We start from the raw sequence: 23,669 nt of genomic DNA on the forward strand, positions 1-23,669 counted from the left end.
ACCTACAACGGCTTTCCATTTGTTTTCTCCCCTTCTTTCGCTGGCTGTCTGTGAGTGGAAGACATAGGATCCTGAAGTCCTAGGAAGAAACAAAGAAAATGTCAGAGGGGGAAGGAGTCTAGAGACATGATAAAAAATTGCAATGACCCCTAGATAGTCAAAGAAGAATTAGACTTCTGTGTTGGGAGAAAATAAAGTACAACTAGTCAAATCAGACATAGAGACGAGTTCTTTTATAAATTGAATAGAAGCCTAATGTACCTCATTGGATAACGTCTCCTGTTACAGACGCGAAAGTGGTCGAATGGAAGGCTTCAGAAAACATGCAGAGCTACTTATCCGTAGTCTGAAACAACAGAATCATCCTGAAACCACCATTCGAAAATCTCCCAAAAGAGGAAAAAAATAACAACAGAGAAGGGCTCATAGAACATACAAGCTAAGAGGATGAGAACAAACTACTAGCTTTTGCCACTACTTATTTTACAAAGTCTAAGCAAATAAAATAGTCAATAAATAAATACTGGTGGATCTTGAGTACAGGCAACCTATAGTTTGAAATCGCACTGTTTGCTCCCAAACATTCTAGGAACATTAGGGATGGTCTGCTACACATGAGGAACCGTCAACTCGAGTAGGCAATGTGTAAAGCGACTGCACAACACACATGACACAATAAATACACCACAAAGGAAACACTATGCCAAGTTATATAAAAATTAACTGTATTGCATAAAACATCATTAGACCAAACAGAACATGTCAGTAATACCCTGCTACACAAGCAGTTGTCAGAACATTACTCAGTTACTAGTACTCTGCCAGAGGCAGGGGTAGTCACATAAAGCACATAGGTTACCGGTTATCCTGCAACATAACCTGTAGTGAGGTTGTCATTGTTACTAAAATGCACGTCATGATAAAACACATATCACCAAAATGCACATTGTGCACTAAACTCATCATCATAAAAGCCCAACCAACATCATGAAGCCCATAAAGTGAAACATCGCCAATAAGCACATATGAATCCACCCTGCCAAGTAGGTATATTGCAGGCAGACAGTGCTACCATTCATTCATCCATCATATCTCCTGCTCAGGGGTAGTAGCGCCTCAGCGCTTCTTTGATAAAATATACAGTAATTGTGGCACTTCACTCCCCTGGCCAACAAGAAGGAGCTCCTGTCCTCCTCATAGGGGTAATGTGGTAATGGCAGCAGACTGACTGCAGGACCGGGGACCTCAGTCAAAGATCACCACCCCGGCTACATGAGCCTCCAGCAAGAGGAACCCAGGCGAGCAACAGAGGCGTGTCCAGCCTCTCATTGGGGTCAGGGAAGAGTCCTTCCTATCCCTGCCCTTCCTTCTAGATTTCCGCACCCTCCCACCAGGAGTTATACCCCTAGAAGTAAAAACTGGTGACAGCTTTCTCTACCCCCAGTTCAAGGGGGTTTCCCTGGGCCTGGTTCTCCAACCTAGGGTCTGTACCGTTGGTCTGGTCAGGAGTTAGGGGAAGAGTTCTCCCTCTCCCTCAAACCCTTCCCTCCAGAGTTCTGCACCCTCCCATCAGGAGTGGTACCCCAAGAAGACAAAACGTTAGGGACGCTGGTGACAGCTGTCCGTACCCCCAGATCAAGGGGGTTTACCTGGACTGGACCGGGTTCCCCAACCTAGGGTCTGTACCCTTAGGTGGGACTGGAGTTAAAGGAGGGTCCTACCCCTCCCTTAAACCCCTCAATCTGGGCTTCTGCACCCCCCCACCTTTGTGGGGTGGCACTGCTGGATAGCAGAACTGGTTGGATGCTGGTTCCAGTCGCTTACTTCCCCCACCCCCAAGTTCTTCTGACACTAGGGGATCCCCCTCAGTGGTTGGCCTCCCGGTATAGACTAAGTTTCCTCCCTATGGCCACCTTGGGTTACTCTCCAAGGTTTGTGATTGGGCATAGGACAATCTCGACCCCCCCCAACCCCCTATGGGACCTGTCTTGGCTACTCTGACCCCCCCCCCCCCTCGTTTGGGGAAATCGGACCCATTCCCTTTAGGGTCACTTTCTAGTGCCTTACGAGCTCCTCTAGCACTCAGCCAGAGTTCGGCCTCCTTTGCAAGTTCCCTGGGGCCAGAGAACTCAAGTGTAGTCTTCAGGGCTGAAGCCATACCTCTTTATGAGGCGATACTCCTGCCTGTCACTCCCTTCCAGGGCCAGTAGGGCATCCCTCCCCTCCTCAGGAATATAGCTCCCCAGGCCATTTCCCTTAATCCTTCTCAGAGATCCTGCGCACTACCAGAGACTCTTCATATTCCCTCAGCCCATGACATATGTTTTCCCCCTTTCTGAACCCAGGCACCAAGTCTGTGGGCATGTGGGGATTGTTCCTGACACTCTCAAATTTGCTGCCACCACTGGACTCCACCTGCAGTATTGGCGAGTCCATGTTGCCAATATGCGTTCCCTGAACTGTTCTAGTTTTGGGCAGTGTCACATGAGGTGTAGCTTTGTGCCAGTATTCCACCAGCCCCTCCACCACTGTTTGGATCTGTTTGGGTTCCATGATTTAAGCCGTGCAGGAGTAAGATACCAATAGGAAGTTATTTTGTAGGCCATTTTGACTGTAGCTGTATTGTGGGCTGAATTATGTTCTCTATAAAATAGGTATCCCTATTCTTTATCTGTCAGTTCTCTGCCTAATTCCGTCTCCCATCTATATTGGCCTGGTGCCTTAGGCAGCTGAGCCTGTGAGCCCAAGAGGGTGTGTATTTCTGAGACTACGCGTTTACCACCCATTTCTCAAACCCTGTGAGGTCTCTACGCTTGAGCCTGATTGGCTGGTTGCTGCACCCAGCGGTGGAACTGCAGGTATTGTAATCTATCAGCTTCCATTAAGCCATACTCCAGTTTAAGCTGGTCAAACCGTAGAATCTCTTGTGCAATCGGAAAGGCAGCCCACGCTTTTACACCCTCCCTCCTACCAGCAGTGGAATTGATCAGGGTACATTCCTGGAGTGAAATCAGGATTGGTACAGATGGGGGGGGGGGGTCATTGGAAACGGAAAAGAGGTCAGTCCTGCTTTGGACGCCACCTCGTCCCTGAACCAAAACACAGAGTTGGTGACAGGGGAGGTGTAAAATCCCCACGACAGATGCTTGCGGAGGAAGCCAAGGTTCCTTTTAGATGTGGGTCCTAGCACCTGCCTGGTTCGTGAAGCACCAGTGTTTCTCTGAGAGTGGGTGTCTCCACTTCACCAGGAAGCGTAACTGGGCAGCCTGGAAGTAGTGCTACAGACACAGTTCTGCCAGCCCCCTCCTCACAAGTTGGGCGGTATATCAAGTGTTTGGATAAGCAAGGTGGTTTCACATCCCAGATGAATTTCGAGATCAGGTTTTGAAGGGTCTGCAGGTTATTTTTCGGAGGGATTAGGGGGTGGTTCTGAAAGAGGTACAGGATACAGGTAAGTTATTCATTTTCATTGCCATGATCTGGGCCATCCACGTTAAGCCGAGGTGGCGCCATTTATCCAAATCAGCCAGAATAGGAGATGTAAGGGTAGAGTAGTTTAAAGTGAACGTTTGTGGTATAGAGCGGTCCAGACAAATCCCCAGGTACGAAATGTGTTTGGATGCCCACATAAATGGGAATCTTAAGCGGAGGCAGGCTTCGTGAGATGCGTCTCTGAAAGGTTTCAAATTTTTATTTTCACTTTGAGGCCTGATATCAGCCCAAATCCGTGCAGGTCGGTGACTAGGGCTGGGAAAGAGGCCATCAGAGATGGCCAGGATCACATCATCCCCATATAAGCCAATGAGATGGTGATCACTGCCAAACTTTATCCTGGTGATGATAGGATTGGCTTGGATCTTTTGGGCAAGAGGTTCCATATGCATGGTGAAGAGGAGTGGGGACAGGGAGCATCCCTATCTTGACTTGCGCTGTATTGGAAAAGGGCTGCGAAGAACCCAGTTTCACCTGTAATGAAGCCCTAGGCGTGCTGTATGCACTCCTGACCCAACACCTGAATTTATTCCCCGAAGCATAAATGAGAGGGTCGCAAAGAGGTATCCCTTTTTGGCATCATTCGATAGCAGAAGCACCTCTTTCTTGGATCTGTGGATCTTATCCAGTAAGCGCAAAATGTACTTGGTGTTAACTCCACATTGTCAGGTAAGGATGACGCCTTTCTGGTCAGGGCCTACAAAGCCAGGCATAAGGGGGTTGAGGCAATGGGACGGAATGCTGGTGAAAAGTTTGGCATTAATATTAAGTAATTAGATGGACCTATAGGACCCACAGGTAGTGGGATCCTTGCCCTGTTTTGGGATTACGGTAATGATGTTTTCAAACATGGTGTCAGTGAGGGAGCCTGTGTCTGCAAATGAACGGAAGAGTCTCGTAAGGACGGACGCCAGTTTTGGGCAAAAGGCCTTATAGAGGTGTGGAGAAAAGCCATCGGGCATGGAGCTTTTACGGTCTTTCATCAAGCTATGGCTGAGATGACCTTTTCTATGTGGATGGGTTTATCTAATGCCTCCTCTTCAGTGTGTGGCAGGGAGGTGAGGTTGTACTCATTCATTGAGGTAGTTTGTGAAATCTATAGGGTTGTTGTCAGAGGCTGTGTAAAGGGAATGGTAAAATTGTCGAGAGGCAGCCTCAATCTGCGGGTGTGTGGGCTTCTTCAATCGGGGAATAATGGATGACCGAGATGGATGCAGCGTGGGTGCAGGCGAGTAATCTATGTGCCAGCATCCGTCCACAGCGGTTGCTCCCCAGGTAAAACTTATGTTTCAGGCGGACTATAGCGTAATCAGCCTTGTCAAGATCTAATTGTTTGAGTTGTAGGTGCACTCTCTAATTCCCTCCACACTCTGGGATCCCCTGTGCGTTTATGTATTGTTTCCCATTCTAGTATTGTGCGTTCTAGACGTCTCTTTTATTCTGCGGGCCCTATTGTCTGCTGCCAAAATAACAATGCATTCACCCCTTACCACAAGCTTTAGTGCTTCCCAGAGTGAGGAGAGTGGCATTAAGGCATTGTCGTTGATGTTTAGACTAATAACTCGACATTAGTGGGTGAGTGGAACAATGTGTACCTCAGGCTCCAGCGGGAGGTCCTGTATTGAGAAGAGGCAATGTGTCCTGTTAATGTCAAGGGTGCGTGGTCAGATAGTGACCTAGGCTCAATCGAGAATCACATGTTAGTTTAATGAAAGCAGGGGAGGCCAGGAAATAATCTACACATGCGTATGTTTTCCGGAAGGTGGGATAGAAAGTGTAATCTCGTGCATGAGGGTGGGTCACGTGCCTTGCATCAGTCAGACCACAGTCCTTCAGTCACTGTAGACCTGAGTGTGAGAAGGCTCCCATCTGATCTGCTCTTACCTGTGGCCAGATCTGTCAAGATCGTTGTCCGTAACCAAGTTCAAGTCTCCTCCCCACATTCCATTAGAATCGCTGTGTCTGGGGTGCGAAATACTGGGGCTAAGGACTCCATGATGAACTTTTCATGTTGCTCGTTTGGGAGTGTAAATGGATGCTATTGTAAAGTAAAAGTTCCCAAACTGCATTCTAAAGACAAGCAGTTATCTCTTGATTTCTGCTACTTTAGACATTGTTTCCCCCTGGGAGTTCCTAGAGAAGAGTATAACCCCCCTCCTTTGCTGGAGCAGAGGACCAGAGTTGTTGAGGAAACCATTTGGAGTGCATCCGAGAAGTATCTTTAGTAAGTAGTTGAGTCTCTTGTAAGACACAGACATGGCTTCCTGAGAGCTCCAGTAGGGAGTGCACTGCAGCTCGTTTAGTGGGTTACTTTAAGCCTCGCACTTTGAGGCTCAATATTTTGAGCTCCAGATGGGTGGGAGGTGTGATAGCACACAGTGGTGCTTTGGCATATCAACAAAATCTAACATGGAACCAAATAAACCAATAATGAAAAACACAGTCCTGCATCAGGAATAAAGTACTACAGGGGCGTGGACCTGCAACGTTGGGCAGTTCAGTAGGGGAGTATTTCCCAAGGGTTCCCCCACCTCCTCAGGCCCATTTACGTGGGAGCAAAATGGAGCCAGTGGTTTGTTGAAGCATGCCGTTCTGGGAAATTAGACGTCATGGGGCCGGTTTATTTGTGCCAGAGGCCAGTCTGTCCAGGTCAGATTGTCTCTCTTGAGCCTGTTCCTCAGGGCTCAGTCGGTTGTGCTTCCAGTGGTGGTCTGATTTCTGCCATTGTGAAGCCTTTGAAGGAGAACCCCTGGGGGAAGACTGCAAGGCTTGACAAGGTGTGTCGACGGCCATTCCCAGGACCCAACAAGTGTCCTGCAGAGTTTTTAGTTGGTGTAGTTAACCCTCCCAGCGAAATATTAATCGATATTGGCGCCTCCATCCGTAAGACACTTCCTGAGAGTGTAGAAATGTGTGCGATCGGCATGAACTACTTGCACCGTTGTAGAGTGAGAATAGAAATGTCTTGAAATGGACCAAGAGCGTGGTCGTCTGGGAGTGTTATGTGCCCAGTCTTCTGAGAACAAAACATTTTCCATTACCCTCAATGTTTTCTCCTGAAGTAGGCTTTTGAAATCTCAATAAGGCGGTTCACAACTGGGTTATATTGTGTTTTCTTGAGTAGTCTTAAAAGATTTTTGGTATCTCTTGTATATCTAGGGATTTGTTTGCCCACCAGGTTGAGAAAATAACCCCTGATCTGGAATAATGGTTCAAGATTGAGGTGTCCCAGGTACTATTTGTCTTCCTGGTACTGAAGTGCTGTTTTTTTATGGATTTTTGGTAGTGTGTAAAACACTTGTGTAGCCGGATTACCTTCCAAAAATTCAGTCTCTTTCTTATATATCCATATCTTATGAGAACTTCTGTTGGATTTCTGTCCAAGTTCTCGTAGTTTCTTAGATCATTCATTAGGCTGTAAGATACGTCTGTTGTCACCTATGTTTTGTATAACTACAGGTTCGCCGTTGAAAAGCTCAATCCTGGAGCCATTATCCAAGTTCAGCAATTATTTTCTCTGCCCTACGGTAGAACGAATCCATGAAGGAGACAAAGGTCTGTTTTCATTGAAGATGTTACTAATCTCCCCGTGCTCTGTCCCATTAGAGACCAGCCCAGAAAGACGCACTGCAGTTAAAAAAAAAAGCGGGGCATGACTGTGTACTCACAGAATATGTGGGGCTACGGATAATTCTGAGTCTATCAAGAAGCTCATGTTCTCAACACCTGAACCTTCAAAGCAGCCAGGGCAAAGTTGCTAGTTCTTTGGACTAGATGTGGATAGTCCAGTATGTAAAAGGAGCGCCAGCCAACGTTGTCTGTCTTTGCTTCACACCTGTGGCTTGGCTTTGCTAGAGCCAAGGTCATGACCTCGATGTCCAGAACAATGAAAAAGAATGCGAAGACAATTCTCAGCACTTTTTATGGCAAGTTTGAGAAGGGGTACAAGTCTGTGGTCTTTTGAGCATAGCCATAACAGTGTCTATTGCCGTTATGATTAAAGAAATCAGCTCCAATTGAAGATATTAATTGCATCAATGAGATCAAATGTGTTTGTGTTTTTACTGATTCAATCTACTGTTCCGAAATGTCAAAAGCCAACTATTTGTTTATTGTTTTCCATATAAACACAGGTCTTGAAACATCTACTCGCTATGGGGAGTCATATTTTATCAGGTCGAGTTATTTTTAGGACTTACATGCCCATTCTGGTGAGTTGACAAAGAACAGGTGTTCTATTCAGTCAGAAAGTGAAGGATCAAACGCCTTTAACTCTTATTTTTATCTCGACACGTTTGCTCTGAGTTCAGAGACTGAGGTCAAAAGTCTTACAGTCACCTTTCCTTTAACTGCAGAGCTCCAGGATTTTGTGAAGGGAACTGTCTGACTTGCTGTCCAACGAGTGTGCAATAAAAGGCCGTAGGTTGTCAGTTTTTTCTAACACACATTTAAATAGCTAATACGTCAACTGCACAAAACATTTCAAAATATGTCAGTCGTTGGAAAAAGTTTTTTTGGTACTTCTGAGTGATGAAAAAATATTGTAATAGAATGGAAACAAATCAGAACACTTTATTTGGTGATGTGCAAATGATAATCTTGCTTTCTGAAACCCAGTTGCCACAGATTGAACATAAACTGGGAAACTCTCCTGCCCCTGCCCTGATGGCAAGTCTATTGGTAAACTAAGAGGCAAGTCAGGGATTATATGTACCTTATATGTGGGCTAGATTCTCAGGACCTCATTTATGATGAAGTCATGCAGTGCAGCGCAGGAAGTCACCTTGCTGCACTGCCTGACAGGCAAAGTGTAGCAGTGTGCCATATTTAAGGCAATATGGTGCATTCCTGTCCTTTCCTATGCGCTAGTGCACAATGTGCTCTCTACTGCCAAAGTAGACACCTGTGTACCATGGTTCTAGAGTGCCTGCATTGCATGCAGGATTGTTTTTCTGCAGGAAGGGACACTTTCCTGCACAAAAATAATCCTGAGAGTCATATTCCTCTTTCTATGTTTGCTGCAGAATGTGGTTTGCGATTTGTGCTGCATTGTGTTACTCCAGATTTTTGGAGTCACTCAGAACCACGCAAAGTGGCTTTGCCTGGCTTCAAGACAATCTGTCTTAAGGTTTTCGTCACTCTTGCACTATGTTGCGCCTCATAAATAAGCCTGCCTTATACATGGAGCAAGCGTTTAGTCGATTCAATCAAACAAGACTATTTTTTTTTGTACAGCAGAAATGCCGAACTCGCATATTTGAAGGTGCACTCATGTTTGAGAATGAAGAAAAAAGGTCACTCTGTAAAGTAAAATAATTGCCTAGGATCACAGGATTTGAGACCTGTTTATGGGTCAAATACATTAAAGTTAGGTCAAGTAGAATATTCAAGTTACTCGACCTACAAGTCTATTATTATTTTTATGATTTTTCATGGCCTGAAACTTCTTATGTTTCATTATCTAATAATTTGGTGTTACATTAAGGTGCCCTCCTCGTCACAGACTAGAATATTTATGTTTGCAAATAAGTTGCCCTTATTACACAAGACTATCATTATTTCAAAATTAATTCTAAGATACACATTTTCTCAAAGAATTTGCCTATTTAATAAAATTACTGAAATTTAGGAGTCGCCAGCCTTTTCTGTAGTGAAAGCTACTTCTGATCAGTGAAAATCATTGTGAGATACCAAAGGCTCAACAACTTGCTCATTATTACCGGGCACCCACACACCTAGCTTTATTGACTTTAAGCCTAATGTCCATAGAGCAAGATACTGTGGTTTGAACATAATACTTTCACTAGGGACACTATAATAGGGCTGCCGCGTGTGTCAGTGAGAGCATTGTCTTTGAGGCTGTATAAACATGTTTGCATACGAATGGGAAATATATTTATGGGTAACTGAAATCCTGTGTCATATGTACTTGTGGCATAGGACATACCTTTCACCATATGTGGCACAGTTGAATGTATAACACAAACATACACCATTTATTTAATGGGAGTGCAAACATTTTCATAATGTGGAACATTTTTCTGCACCTTTAAATTTCTCACAATTAAAAACATGACTGTATTTTCAGTTACAAATATGGCGCAGTGTTCTACTGGCCACTGGGAGCAAGAGAGGGCCCTGCTGTTTGTAAATGCAACACTGAGAAAATGAAAATGAAAAGTTAACCTAATCATAAGGTAACATTTCATTTTGATTTTCTCTGATTTTAAAAGCATTGAGAAACATCATGTTCTTCTCACCTCCAATACCGAGTTGACAACAACTTTTATTTGTCACTTAAATACCTTAGTGCTTCAATTCCAGCACTGCCCCTTATCTTGCCCTGCTATCTGCAGCCTGGTGATAATAATGTGAAATAAACACAGCCTTCCCTTAACTTTAAAAGGAAAAATGTGACCCTGTGCTTAATTATAGATGAACTTCAGGGTGTGAGCTACTTTGAAAGGGTCTGGGAGCTACTGGTAGCTTGCGATAGATTGATGGGAGACACCTGCTCTAATTAGTGGTGGAAGCTAATAACTAGTGTTTCATGGCTTAAGCATCAGTGTAGCATGCCTGCAATTGTATTATCCTTTTATTTTTTGTTTGTCCATTATATGCTGCCCCAAGGAAGAAGTGGTTGGTACCCCTATGCAAAAGTCTGGGCACACAATCGGCCGAGACTGCTTGTAGGATCCTTAAAACTGATCCTTCACCTACTATAGCAATAGGGGTGGCCAAATTCCTGGGGTGGGCATGGATAATTCGTTTTGAATCACTAAAACAGCTACATGTTTTAGATAAGTAAATTATCCTGAATTTTAGAACTGAGCCTTTTTAAAGTAATGTACTCCTTTTTATTATTATGTTAAAATATTTAACAAATGATGCATTAGATAGATTTAATACGTTCTTAGTAGCTTTTATGAAATATTGTATTTATTGTTATAATCATTAGCACTGACAATTTTATAAGTATTATGACGTGTAGCATGTCTTTTATGATGAAATATCGAATAAAGACTTCTTTGACTTGACTTGATTATCCTTTTATTCTTTGTGAACGTGGGCACTCTTTTCAGTTCTTTAATTCTCTTTGACCAGAGTCAAGGTGATTCATGATTGTTGGGATTTGGTTAGAGAAAGATATGTTTTTTAAAGTGTTGTGCAGTAATGGATAGTGGAGTTGTGACCAGCTCGTAACTGTCAGATTCTGTCAGAATCTTTCTATTGCAGTAGATGCATGAATGCTTGCATGGTGTCCGGTTGTTCATTGCATGGCCAAAGATTATTGTTTTGTTAAGTGGTAGCATTAGTCTGTTGCATGGCATTAATGCAATGTGACACAAGCATTGTTGTGGTATGTTTGAACTACTTTATAAAAGGATGTTCTGATACAAATGTTGATCAGAGCTAATGTGCCGTTCATGTGTCATTGTTTAGCCTACTACTAAGGTTTTGTCCTTTGTGCACGATGGTGCTATGAAGCGTGTTTTATGTATTTTGTTTCTCAGGCTATATTTATACCTGAACCTTCATTTGCTACTGAAGTGGCCTTGCTTAAACAGTTTTATGGCTTTGGTGCAATGCTGGCTGCTGTGGCTTAGCAAGGGTGCCAAGGGCCCCAATACTAGCAAGGAACATTGGACCCTGTCCCCCGCCCTGGGTATTAAGATAGCTGCATTAAGGTTGCAGTGGGCCCCTTGCATCCTTGCACACCAATGCCCACTGCACTTGCTGCTGTTGATAGCTAGGCCCTTAAGTGGGCTCAGGGTAATACCAGTGTGATGAGTCGAATGCATTATGCATGTGCATTAAGACTTAGTGACATGTGGATGCAGATGTGCTGTTAGGATGACAGCTGTAGGGCTTCACTGCCACACAATGTACTGGTTGGGGGTGTGTGTTTTGTGTTGGGATAGAGTGGGGTATACAGACACCTACTGTTGGGGTGGCAGTGCTTAGACAAGTACAAGGGGTTTGGTACCATGATGTGTACAATGCATTGCCGGGCAGCGCGTCTCGTATGTTCTGTAGGTGTGTTGCAAGGGGTAAACCTATCTGGAGATGGGTATGCTGTTGAGGTGATGTCCCATAACAGTTTGATTGACAATGATAGTTGTGTTTGCGATTTATGTGGTTAAACAGTCTTGACAACGTTGCGTACCACACAGACCAGGGCAGCATAGCAGCTTGCTCACACAGATCACTTAAAAAACAGCCAGTAGCAGCTTAAGCTCCCAGCAGATGCACAGAACAGGCACAGCAAGCCAACATCAAGCACAAGTCCTTCACTCCCAAAGGGAAGGCACATCATCATCATTGTATTTAGATAGCAGGCACTCACAAGGGTCTCGCGGCAGTCTCCTAGTACATTTCACAATACCGTATGATTGGCCCTCACAGAGTATGGGTGGCTTTTGCAGAATGGTTACAGTATGAGCAGAAACCATGCAGCACAGAGTCATTGAGTCCTTCTATCTCTCACTTGCTCGCTTTGGCGGTCTGCGGCCCTCAATTCAATCTTAGATAAATCAGGTACTGTCAAGAAAAAGGTGGTGTTTTCAGAGCGGTAATTTTCTTCAAAACAATTGCAGGATTTAGGTAACAGTACGTTCGTCTAGCACCGTTCCATAGCCCGTCCACAGTATTGAGTAATTTTTCAGTTGCCCCCCCCATTTTGAGAGTTCCTGGATAATTAAACAGGGGAAAGCAAGGCAAGGGCGCTTTGATTTTTTTTTTTTTTTCGGTTCCCTGTTTGAAGCATTTGCCCAAACTCACTTTGAGTCGCCCTTCTTCTGATTCACAAGGGTTGACCTGCATGGAAGGTGCCACCTGCTCACCATCAGCCCCGCTACCTGCAGCAGGCACCGTTGTGACCACATGGTCTCCGTTCATAGCATGCCGGTGCATACTTGTTGCATGATGGAGTTCACTACACTATGCTGTGACAGGATTTGTTGCAGAGGTCACTGATGGCCCTTTATGCTCAGGATCTAAAGTGGTGTAACAACATGCGTTGATACAACCATTTTCCTACAGAGGGGCCACTTCTTTAAACACTATTGTATTGCTGTGCCCGCTTGAAGGAAATGGAATGTCCTGTAAATTAAATTAGCTACTGTTCTTTGGATGCAAAGCCTTACATTTACTGGCATCTTCCGGCAATTTATGATAAGCAGAGTTTTTCCATCTTTCAAGGCCATTCGGTCTATTAAAATCGTTAATTGGTTAAATTAAGATTGAGAAGAGCATGTCTGGTCTCATAGGTGCGGCTCTATGTCCTGGAGAGGGCGTCAGGCTGGGTATTTACCACTGTGTGGTTTGTGAGTTCTAGTTATCCCACCAGTGCCTGTTGTACTGTACACGCACGCGCACACGCACGCACACGCGCACACACACGCACGCACACGCACTTCCTCAGGCAACACCCTCTACGAGATTGTGGTTTTCATAGTGGTTTCTTCTGGCTCCCCGCAGGTGCTGCAGTACCGGAGCCGCTGTCGGGACCTGGAGATCCAGCTGCACAGGACCAGGGTGAGCCTGGGATGGGAAATCAAAGTGGGCTTTATACAGGTCGAGTGCGCGCTTTAGTGTTAGTTGCAGTATTTTTAAAAACAAGAAACCTCTCAAGCAGTTGTTTATTCCAAACCTATTAGTGTGGGTGGCAGCATTATCTGCTGGAGGACAGACATCTGGGTATTATTTTATTATTTTTTTCTCCTGTCTTGACAGAGGTGTTGGTTTGATTTCCTTGTCTCCCCATTCGTCCTTTCTTGAATCTACTTGCTGCTTCAGTGCCTTGTTTCATACCCAGTGAATATAATGCACACCCACTTGCTCAAGCGATTGAAGAGAGTTGAGCAGATGATATATCTGATCATGAGTAATTCAGGTAGTCGAGTGTGAGATATGGGTAACGGAAAGAGAGGGGCTCAAAACGTCAAAAGTATTATTGTGTGGTTAGGAACAACCTCCTAACAGAATGTTCGGCGAGTCCCAGCAGCTGTCTTCCAAGTAGTGCAGCTAAATGCACTTTTCCTTGACAAGGTAAGTCTGACCCACATCTACATATTACTGTATTACAGATTATAGGTGCTAGTAATTTCAGGTAGCAAGAACCTACTGTAGTCAAGCAGTGCTTGTGAGCTTAAGTATCCAATAAAGTAATTGACTGATCAAATTAGCTGTAGTCCGGGGAAAGCATTTCCTGCAGGAAACAATGATCAATCGTACAGAGCCTTTTATATATAAAGATAAACTTTGTTTACATAGTTCTTACGTTCTTGTTAAGTTATGTATAGAATGTACAGACCGAATCGGGTGGTCTGTAGGTAGAAATAGGATCACACACTGAAGTCCTGTGCAAGTGTTTCCTTAATTCAGCTTGATGGAAATAATAAATATGGAAAAGGTTTTAGAGCAATCGGTAGAAAGACTAGTGGGCACTCCAAGGTTTCCCAGCTGCTTTACACAATATACTTAGCAATACAATCATACACATGTACTCACCCTGAAAAGAACACGTTACTTCCAAAACCCTTTGTTCCCCATGCAATGGATGGCAAAAACTAATAGCCCCTGTCACACACTGCACGTGTACAACCTGAGGACTTTTCAAAGCACCTTCTGTTGTTCTCTCTTGCTTCTGAGTAGTTCTAAGTTCCCTGGGACTACTCAAGTACTAATTGAAGGAGTAGACAACCAGTGTATGGGGCAGTGCCTGGCAACCTAAATGCTGTGCAGACTATCTACAAAAAATCTATAGCAAACAGATGAGCAAAAAAGGTAATACTATCCAGCTATCTCATCATGTAGTGCACTCCAGATTCAGGAGAGCATGCACTCTTACCATGTGACCCAGTGTAATGTATGTTTTATACCTCTAATTCCATTATGGGCTGATTAAGCCAGAGATTGTGCACCTACGGGAGCACCGCCGCCAGTACATTAACAGGTGACCAGTTCTTGGGAGAGTTTACTAAAGAGTTGAATGTGACCAGGAACGCTGGTAGGCCAGTCAGCCATGCAAGCGAAACTGCACAAGCAGCACACAAGGCCATTGTACCACAAGAAGGTTGTAGTTGGGCCTAGACCAAGTGACAAAGCAAATAACAGCCGCAGCCTCAAAATTACTTTGTGGATGTTCTGTAGGACATACTCCACTATAACTACTACGTTGTACCACAGTAATATATATGCACCCTTGGTACTATGGGACTTTGGTAAGGCGACTTTGATATTACACCTATAGAAGTATACGAAGACAGGTTAACCACTGCCCCTACTGGTTTGCCTTCTTCGGCAGTCTCTTGTTCATTGTTTATGCAGTCCTTTTTCTCCCTCTCCCCCATACCACCTTTTTCAGATGATGAAGGAATGTTTACTTAGTTTTGGACTCCATCAAATGCAGTCTGCCTGTGTTTGTCTACTGTCTTAAATTGTTTGATTAAACAACTGTTAATGAGAAGCTAAGTTCTAAGGTGTTCTGTTATCAAATTGATCCGAAACTGCTGGGCCAAAATGACTCAAGTTCTGGGATTGCACTGAATTTTGATGAGGACTGATAATCCAATGATGCGCATGTAACATAACTGATAGGTTGCCTGCCACAGTGTGTTCATTAACTGGAAACATCTCGTTCAGCTGTTGTTAAGTAGCACAGTAACATGTACTTGTTGATCCGTGTGTTCTCCAAATGAACATGCACTGTCTGATGTTTAATGTTCGCATTTTGAATTTTCTGTTTCTCTATTTACCCTTGTTTTTGCTAGCGGGCAACCATGTTTGTCACCAATGTCCTGGTTTTGGAAATTAGAACATGCAGAAACAGTATACATAAACCCAGAAGAGAGAGAGTATGGCAGGACCTCTGAGAATAACCTTTTAACATAATTTCCTCCATTAGCACTCTAAGGAACGGGGCGTGGACCTACGTAAGGAGGATGACGGGCGGCACAACATGGAGAAGTTGCTCATTCAATTGGAAGAGGAACAACAAAGGTGAGTGTAGGCCCAACCCTTACTGGGAAAGCAAGCAAGTGGGCAGCCGGAAAAGAAATGAGCAAAAACAATTGGTGTGCAGAGTGAAAGTGGCACGTTTTGAGTATGTGGTATTTGGCAGGATGTGGAGGTTATGTATGTGATGCCCTTGGCCACAGAGTGGAGCCTCTCGTGTACCTGCCTTCAGTGATGCCATGAAGGTTTTGTGTGCATTGTGGTTCTGGTGGAGAAGTGCAGTGTAGTTATCCCATAGTGGTTTGCTGGTTGTCATGCAAGGGCTCCCCTGGCTGGGAAGAGCAGCAGTAGAGACTCCAGGGGATTGATCCTGACAGTGTTACTGTAACTACTAACCCCTGCAAGTTTATTGCTGACCGGATTTTGCCAGTGTGCTTCATTCTTGGGAACTACAATAAATGTTACCCTGTAATACCGTCATATTCTTCTTACAGCCCCAAGAGATCCCCAAATTGTGTCCCAAAGCCCCAGTAATAAATGTTATGTCTCCCTTTGCTGGTTGATTACTCTAACAGTGAGCTATTCGCAATTTACATTGTTCCAGTGGAAACAGCATACACTGATTAAAGCACCCCAGATGAGTGGTGTCTGTAAAAGGGTGAATTTAAAAGTGCAGAAATGACTGTTACTTAAATAGGCACATTAAATACAGAAATAAATGTCATTTAAGTAGATGTTTGTTACAGGATGGTGAAATTATAGAACAAAAATCTAAAGCTGCCAGGGAAAGGTCTGAGAGCTTTTTAGTAGAACAAATTAACCAGTCCGTGTTTACTTCTTACCCGTCACAGAGAATTGTTAGCATTTTGTTTGTCAGTGTAATCTAAATTTAATTTCTTTGGCAACCCTGTTCATCTTCCAGAAGTAGGGTGTTCTATAGAACATTACTCTTCCCAACTTCCAGTTTGAACATTTGTAAGTGGATCAGATGTATCAAGATGTGAATAAAAAGCTAATTTCTAACAATTGTTTTACCCAGGTGTTCTGACTCTGAAAATTATGTCTCCCTACTTACCATTTCAATAACAACAATTGGATCAAAGCGGTCCATATTATTAGGGGCAAATTGTCTCTAGGAGAAATATCAAGTTCAGCATCATCCCAGCCAAGGATCACACATTCATTTTCTAAGCACAACTCAAACAAAAGGAACATACTTTAGTTTTTCTTTTGAGAAACCAATACTAGTGACGTTTTCTAGGGATAAAAGCAGTCACATCTCTTTTTGTGGCTATGCTGAGTTACAAAAAGACATATGTGAAGACTCCTATTGTACCCATGTGTGATCAGTAGAGCAACATCTGTTTGTTTGTGAGTGGATGTGAGAAGTCCTTGGGGGCTTCTGGGGTTTTGATGATTGAAAGTGAGCAGAGAAGGTCGGTGCCTAGCGGAAAAGACTTATGTACTAGCTCCTTTTATCAAGAACAAAGAAAAAAGGAAATGGGGAGTGTCCTATCGGAATCTGACAACTAACCTGGGCTCACCATTGAACAAACAGGGTAGTAACATTTATCATTTTAATTTCCCTTTATTTGTGCCGCCAAATGTGGTTAACTCTTCATTGACCTATTGAAGTTGAATGAGCTGCTTTCTACATTTCTCAGTCTTTTGGTCTCTTCAGCCACACTGTTCTATGTCACTCAGTGTTGTATAGCGCTTTGAATCAGATAACTAAAGACGTGTGAATTACCTTCACTTGATTCATGTTTCTGATGATCAATAAATCCCAGCATTTCAATTGTGTAAATGTATTACTATCTGAAGCAGAAAGAAACATTAGCATATCTAAGAAATATTCATTACCTGATGTAAGTCGCGGTCCATCTTCTTTAGATTGTAGATGTTGTGGTTCTGAAGCTAATATTTGGGGCCCTACCTTTGCTTTAAATGTTTCTGGGTGAACCTGCACAAGTGGCAAGTACCTTTCTGTTGCAATATTTGTGGTGATGCAGACATTTTACAGAAATGTGAAGAGACTAGGTGTAAAGGCAAATATCCAGAATCACGTGGCAGCTTGAATCGCATGCCCTTCTGCACTTACCAGCTGATGGTGCATCTGCAAGGACACAATGCAAAGATGTACATTTAGTGGATGTTTCCCACCCTTTATAAGTTCCTGCAGCACACAACGTCTGTTCTTCCTGCAATATCTCAAACAGCTAGTGAGGAATGAATTTTGACACGATTCCAAGAGTGCCCAACCTTAAAAAGAAAAATGCTACACAAGTGAATTTTGTTAGTTATTCATTCATTTCCATAGGCTGAACTCCTAAAACAGCAAGAATACAGCAGCAGATAAAATCAATTACATTATTAGATTTAAAATCATGATTCTAGGTGCATTTAAAGAAATCTAAAGCATTTATATTTATCCTAAGTGATTGTCAAATCAAGATTTGGCAATTCGGTAAGAAAAATAATGGCATGACAACGTCTTACATTGTGTGCTACAAACAGTGGGTGAGGATAACGTCTCACGGTATGCCTATAAATGCAACGTAGCACATATTGTGCCTTCATACACAGCCTCTATATAGGATATTCCTGAATAATTTGAATAATGTTTCCTGCAATAAATACCATGCATTCAATTTATGTTCGCCTGTAAGTACTGACACAGTTTTACCTTTTAATCTTTCTAAGAGAGCATTCCAAGCCAATTGCTTAGTAAATAGCACACTTGGGTGTAAGTACTTATTCACCGCAATCTTCCTTATGCTTAAGTACCATTAAAATGACCATGATTAGTCACCCAGACACCAAGGTCTTGGTTTATCCACATTAATTACTAACTTATTTGAAAGACAATATTTCTGTTCAATTTTGCTCTGCAGCCCTGTGTGTTTTAAGTCCAATAGGACAAAATAAGCATCAAAAAGTGAGCCACTTGCATGTTGTTTGCTCACTTGCGATGAATATGCATTAGCCCTATTGATTGTTACATGGATATCCGTGCTGTACAAGCTGAATAAAATAGGCTCTATTAGCAGCCCGGAGGCATTTCTTTCACTATATGTATATATTTTAATGCATTCGACATAAAAGGTTTTTGACAGCCGACATTTAAAGCTGTTAGTAGACAAGACATAAAAAGAAGTGGCCTTTAACACGTGCAAGTACTGCAGACAGTGGAGAGACTGGCACACGTCCTACCACACCTCTGCAATTCAAACAATAAAAGCTTGTTAACCAACTAAACCAGGTCTTCTCCAAGGAGGTAAGCACAAGTTAGACTGAGTAAAAAGCCCTGCCCTAGGGGCACACAGCCCACCCCATTGGATTTACGTGGAGTGTTATTATGCACAACATTTTCCCCATAAGATTAAATGATCTGTTGAGTAAAACGGTTATAAAGACAAAAAAAACGCTAAACAGTGATTCTGTTTCCCTTATCTGTCTACTGGCAACCTCCAAAAGAGCAAAGTTCTCGTCCATTGGTGAACAGTCCTGTCGGAAACCCACCTGTCCTGTCATACCCAGCACTTGAATCCAGCGAAAATTAACTTTGCAGAGTCACTGTTTAATGTCATATCTATCTGAGAAACAAGCCTATAGTTAGCTGCATCACCTTCTCCCCCCCTTTAATCAGTCATTTCAAGTCAGAGGCATTTTTCCATTTAAAACATGAATTTAGAAAATGGACACAATTGGTCAGTCCACCAAATACTATTTAAACCAAATTTGACCCCAGGCAGATTATCCGGTTGGGCAACTCATGATGGAATAATTATTATTAATGGTCTCCAAAACATCTTTAGGCGTCACATTCACATAGTTCTAATTTTTACAATTGATATACCCTACTACTATGAAAATGACCCATGGCCAGCAAGATTTAGTTTGTGTAAAAACATGTTTTGGTTTGGTTGTTGAATGTATAAATTAGTTGTCAAAATATATTCCAAGTCCACTTATTTTTCAAAAAAGATCAGCAACACAGCTAACCATCCCCCCCCCCCATATACAACTTGTGTCCAAATAAAGAGTTGCGACACAGCTCAGTACGAACAATGGTTAACAGATTTCCTGATGGCGACCTTTTTGTCCCCTTTTGTCTGGCTTATGACTGGAGATTTAGCCCCGTAAATCTAAGAAGCCCATCATCCAAGTCTCTTAGGGCATTGTTAGCAAATTATTAGACACCAATACTAAAGCATTACTAACAAGCTGGAGCAGGCTATGGATATTTTATCTTAAATGTGAAAACAGATTTTTGTTCCAAATGGGAGTCTGTTCCTTATTATTCACATAGTCAAAGCATGATTTACCTACCTGCGGTAGAGATGCCCACCACCTATCTATCAAAGACCAGGTTACTCTTACTTAGAATTAAAGATCCCACCTTAAAGTATACACCATTCTAAGCAGTTCACCAGATGTGTTGAAAAAAAAGGACAGTATTAAAAGCAGCTAGCAGGGCCTCAGCTTTTTGTTTATAATGCTCGAGTCGGGCAGGACACTTTTGTTGGAAACTAGTTTGCTCCTTGCCATGTTTACCGACATCCTTAAGACACACTAACATTTATATAGCCCTGTTTCCTAACCATCAGTGGAATCACCATTGGAAATGTTGTTTATAGTGGCATACAGCCTAATACCTCATAACACTTGGGTTGTCACATTAGAGTACTCTATTCTTCCACAATTTTTGTGGTTAACACAAACACTTGCTAAGTATCTTCTATATTGAATGATCGAATGTTGGTGTCAAAGCTCAACTGCAATAATTAGGAGCATGGAGCTTAGGCCATAAGTTTTAACTATGCAGACTGATATCTTGAATAGTTGAGTATTTTATAGGATATTGTTGAACTAAAGCAAGGAGGAAGAGTTGGATGGGGGTGGGGAGTTCATGAGAATTCTAGATGTCTCTTTCAGCTATGCAGTTTTATACTGCCCAATCAATAAGTGTAATAGTGCAGAGATCAACAGTGCAGAAAGTGAAGAGGATGTGAGAACCCAAAAGGTCAACCACATAATACACTCTGTTACCAGCAATCTGTATTTTGCATTTTCATTGGGTTAAATGTCTATTGAACTGAATTGTTTTCTTCTGTTGCCTGTGAGCAGTGTGTTCAAGTATATGGGTGGGAATATCTATTGTGCTTATCAAAGTTGCAATATATTCAAATCATATTTGAATAGTTCAGCTGTCAGTCAGTCAAGTCTTGTAAAGCGCTGCTTGTCACGAGCTTTGGCCGGGAGGAGATGTTGGTCAAAGAACCAGGTCTTCAGCTGCTTCCTTAACTCATGTTGGGAAGGAGAGGTTTGCAAATGGAGAAGGAGGTTGTTCCAGGCTTTGGCGGTGATGTGAGAGAAGGGGGCCTCCTGAGCAGTCGCATCGGGTGCAGGGGACGTGGGCCTGGGCGAGGGAGGAAGATTGAATTTCTGTTGTTGGTTGGGGGAAGGAGTGGCGGTTGTTGAGTTGGGTGAGGCCTAGTTATGAAGGGCTTTGTATGCGTGGGTCAGGAGCTTGAAGAGGCGTCTTTCCTGGACTGGAAGCCAGTGGAGAGCCCTGAGGTGAGGGGTGATCCTGGTTCTTCTGAGGAGGTTGAGGGTGAGTCTAGCAGCTGCGTTCTGGAGGTGGTTCATGAGTTGTTTCGTGGTTCCAGCGTAGAGTGCCTTGTGGTAGTCAAGTCGGCTGGCGACGATGGCCTGGGTGATGATTTTTCTGGCTGATAGCGGGATCCAGCAGAAGATCTTTCTGAGCATGCGGAGAATGTTGAAGCAAGCGGTGGAGATGGCTTTGATCTGTTGCTTCCTGGTCAGCTGGGTGTCCAGGATGATTCCAAGGTTGCATGTGTGGCTGGTGGGTGGAGGGCCACCACATGTCATCCCAGGAGAAAGGCCTGTTTCCGAAGATGAGGACCTCTGTTTCGTCTGAATTGAGCTTGAGGGAATTGGTCTTCATTCATGTGGCGATGTCGGTCATGGTGTTCTGGAAGTTGGTCCTCGTGGTGACGACGATGTCTGTGAGGGTAGGACTAGCTGGGTGTCATCGGCGTAAGAGATGATGTTGAGTCCGTGGGTGCAGACGATGTCTGCGAGAGGTGTCATGTAGGTATCGAAGAGGGTGGGGCTGAGGGGGGAGCCCTGAGATACGCCACAGATGATGTCTTTGGGTTCTGAGACAAAGGGGGGCTTGTGGATCCACTATGTTCGGCTGGATAGGAAGGAGACTCTCCAGCTAAGCGAGTTGCTTTGACTGCCAATGCGGTGTAGTCTGGCAATGAGGGTGGGGTGGGAGACTGTGTCGAAGGCTGCGGATAGATCAAGAAGGATAAGGGCGGCGGAACCTCCCTGGTCAATTAGGCATCTGATGTCGTCTGTGGCTGCGATAAGGGCGGTGTCTGTGCTGTGGCTGGGTCTGAATCCAGACTGGGATGAGTCTAGAAGGCTGTTACCTTCGAAGTAGTCTGTGAGCTGGCGGTTGATGACTTCTTCCTATACCTTTGCAGGGAAGGGGAGGAGCAGGATGGGGCGGTAGTTTTTGAGTTTGCAGTGGTTGGCTGAAGGTTTTTTTTAGGAGGGCCTTGACCTCTGCGTGTTTCCAGGTGTCAGGGACGGTGGCCGTAGAGATGTAGATGTTGATGATTTCAGTGAGGATGCTTCCAGTGACATCACTTCGAAGGTTGTAGATGTGATATGGACAAGTGTCCGAGGGGAATCCGGAGTGTTTGGAGGTCATGATGGAGATGTTGTCCTCTGTGGAGAATTGTTTCCAGTCTGAGAACAGGTAGCAGAGGGGGGGTGATTTTGGGTATGGAGGTGGTCGAGGATCGTGGGCTGGACGTCGAAGTTGTTTTATATGTCGATGATCTTGTGAAAATGTCCGATAGCTTGCTGCAGAGGGCTTGGGATGGGTGAATCGAATTTTCTGTGGCAGACGGGTGGGAGAACTCTGACAATGTTGAAGAGTTTTTTGGGGTTTTTTTTGGCGTGGTTTGTGCTTGCCTTTATGCTGCTGGTGAGTGCTTCTTTTTTGTTTTTTCTGAGTCTGTGGTGGTATTTTTTTTAGGGCAGATCTGTAGGCGTTGAGGTTGGTGGGGGTTTTATCAGTGCGCCAGTGTCTCAAGTTTCTTGCAGTGCCATTTGAGGGGCAAGAGCTCTGGGGTGAACCAGCTTGCTGTCTTGGTTAGTTTGCTGGTGCTTGAGTTTGTTAGGGGAGCGATGGTGTTGGCAGTTGAGGCGATCCAGTTGGAGAAGTTCTGGACGCAGAGCTCGAGGATGTCTGCGGGGCTAGGGCTGGTTTCTTTGAGGGCGGAGATCCAGGGGGCTGCAGAGATTTTACTCCAGTTGCGATGGTGGAGGTTGGGGGCTGGGGCTTTCCGGGGCTGCTGGTTTCCTGTCAGTGGTGAAGTGGACGATGTGGTGGTCTGTCCAGGTTTCCTCGGTGGTGTGGGAGAAAAAGACTCCACCGGTGGTGGAGATGATGGGGTTCAGAGTGTGTCCTACGTAGTGCATGGGGGGTGGTGCCTAGTTGTGAGAAGACTATGATGCTCATATTTTCTAGGAGTGAGGGGAAGTTGGTGTCATTCAGGTCTTCTGGGTGGAAGTTTAGGTCGCCAAGGAGGATGTAGTGGTTGGAGTCAATAGCCAGGGGCACAATGAGGTCCGGGGTGGCGTTGCAGAATTTGTGGCGGGTGCCTGGGGGTCTGTAGACAAGGAGGGTTCCTATAATGGTGTTTTTGGCATCCAGCTTGATTTGGAAGTTGAGGATTTCCATGATAGGAGTGGTGTCATCGTCTGATGCAGTGCAGTTGAGGGAGTCCTGGTAGATTATGGTGATGGCTCCCCCTTGTCTGTCTAGGCCGTTGCGGTCGATCATCTTGTATCTGGGGGGTGTTGCGGTGGTGATGTCGGGGGCTGATGAAGGGGAGAGTACAGTTTTGGTGATGAACATGATGTCGGGGCGAGGGTGGTTATAGTTTCCCAGATTTCCATGTGTATTGTATGTACTCTGACCATTGAGCTTCCGCAAACAATATAACAGGCAGGGCGCTATGATAAGACTGTGGTTGCAGTGGACTTATTGGGCACATAATTATGGCTCCTCATTCTTATTAAAACACATAACAATTACTGAGTAACCATAATCAAGGCAATATTCAAACTTAATGAGAGTAGTATGTTACTCCAGTGCATTTGAGTATCCTCAG

The 23,669-nt window shown here is 44.0% G+C and overlaps 1 protein-coding gene across 1 annotated transcript in view; it reads left to right on the forward strand.

Moving 5' to 3' along the window:
* Positions 1-23,669, forward strand: part of LOC138303688 (centrosome-associated protein CEP250-like) — a 159,234-nt gene that overhangs the window by 22,739 nt on the left and 112,826 nt on the right. Inside the window, exons 4-5 of the mRNA XM_069243015.1 lie at positions 12,973-13,029; positions 15,401-15,495. Of these exons, the coding sequence (XP_069099116.1) occupies positions 12,973-13,029; positions 15,401-15,495 (152 nt within the window). The remainder of the gene's footprint in view (positions 1-12,972; positions 13,030-15,400; positions 15,496-23,669) is intronic.

The sequence above is a fragment of the Pleurodeles waltl genome, chromosome 7 (assembly GCF_031143425.1).
Source record: "Pleurodeles waltl isolate 20211129_DDA chromosome 7, aPleWal1.hap1.20221129, whole genome shotgun sequence".
NCBI lineage: Eukaryota > Metazoa > Chordata > Amphibia > Caudata > Salamandridae > Pleurodeles > Pleurodeles waltl.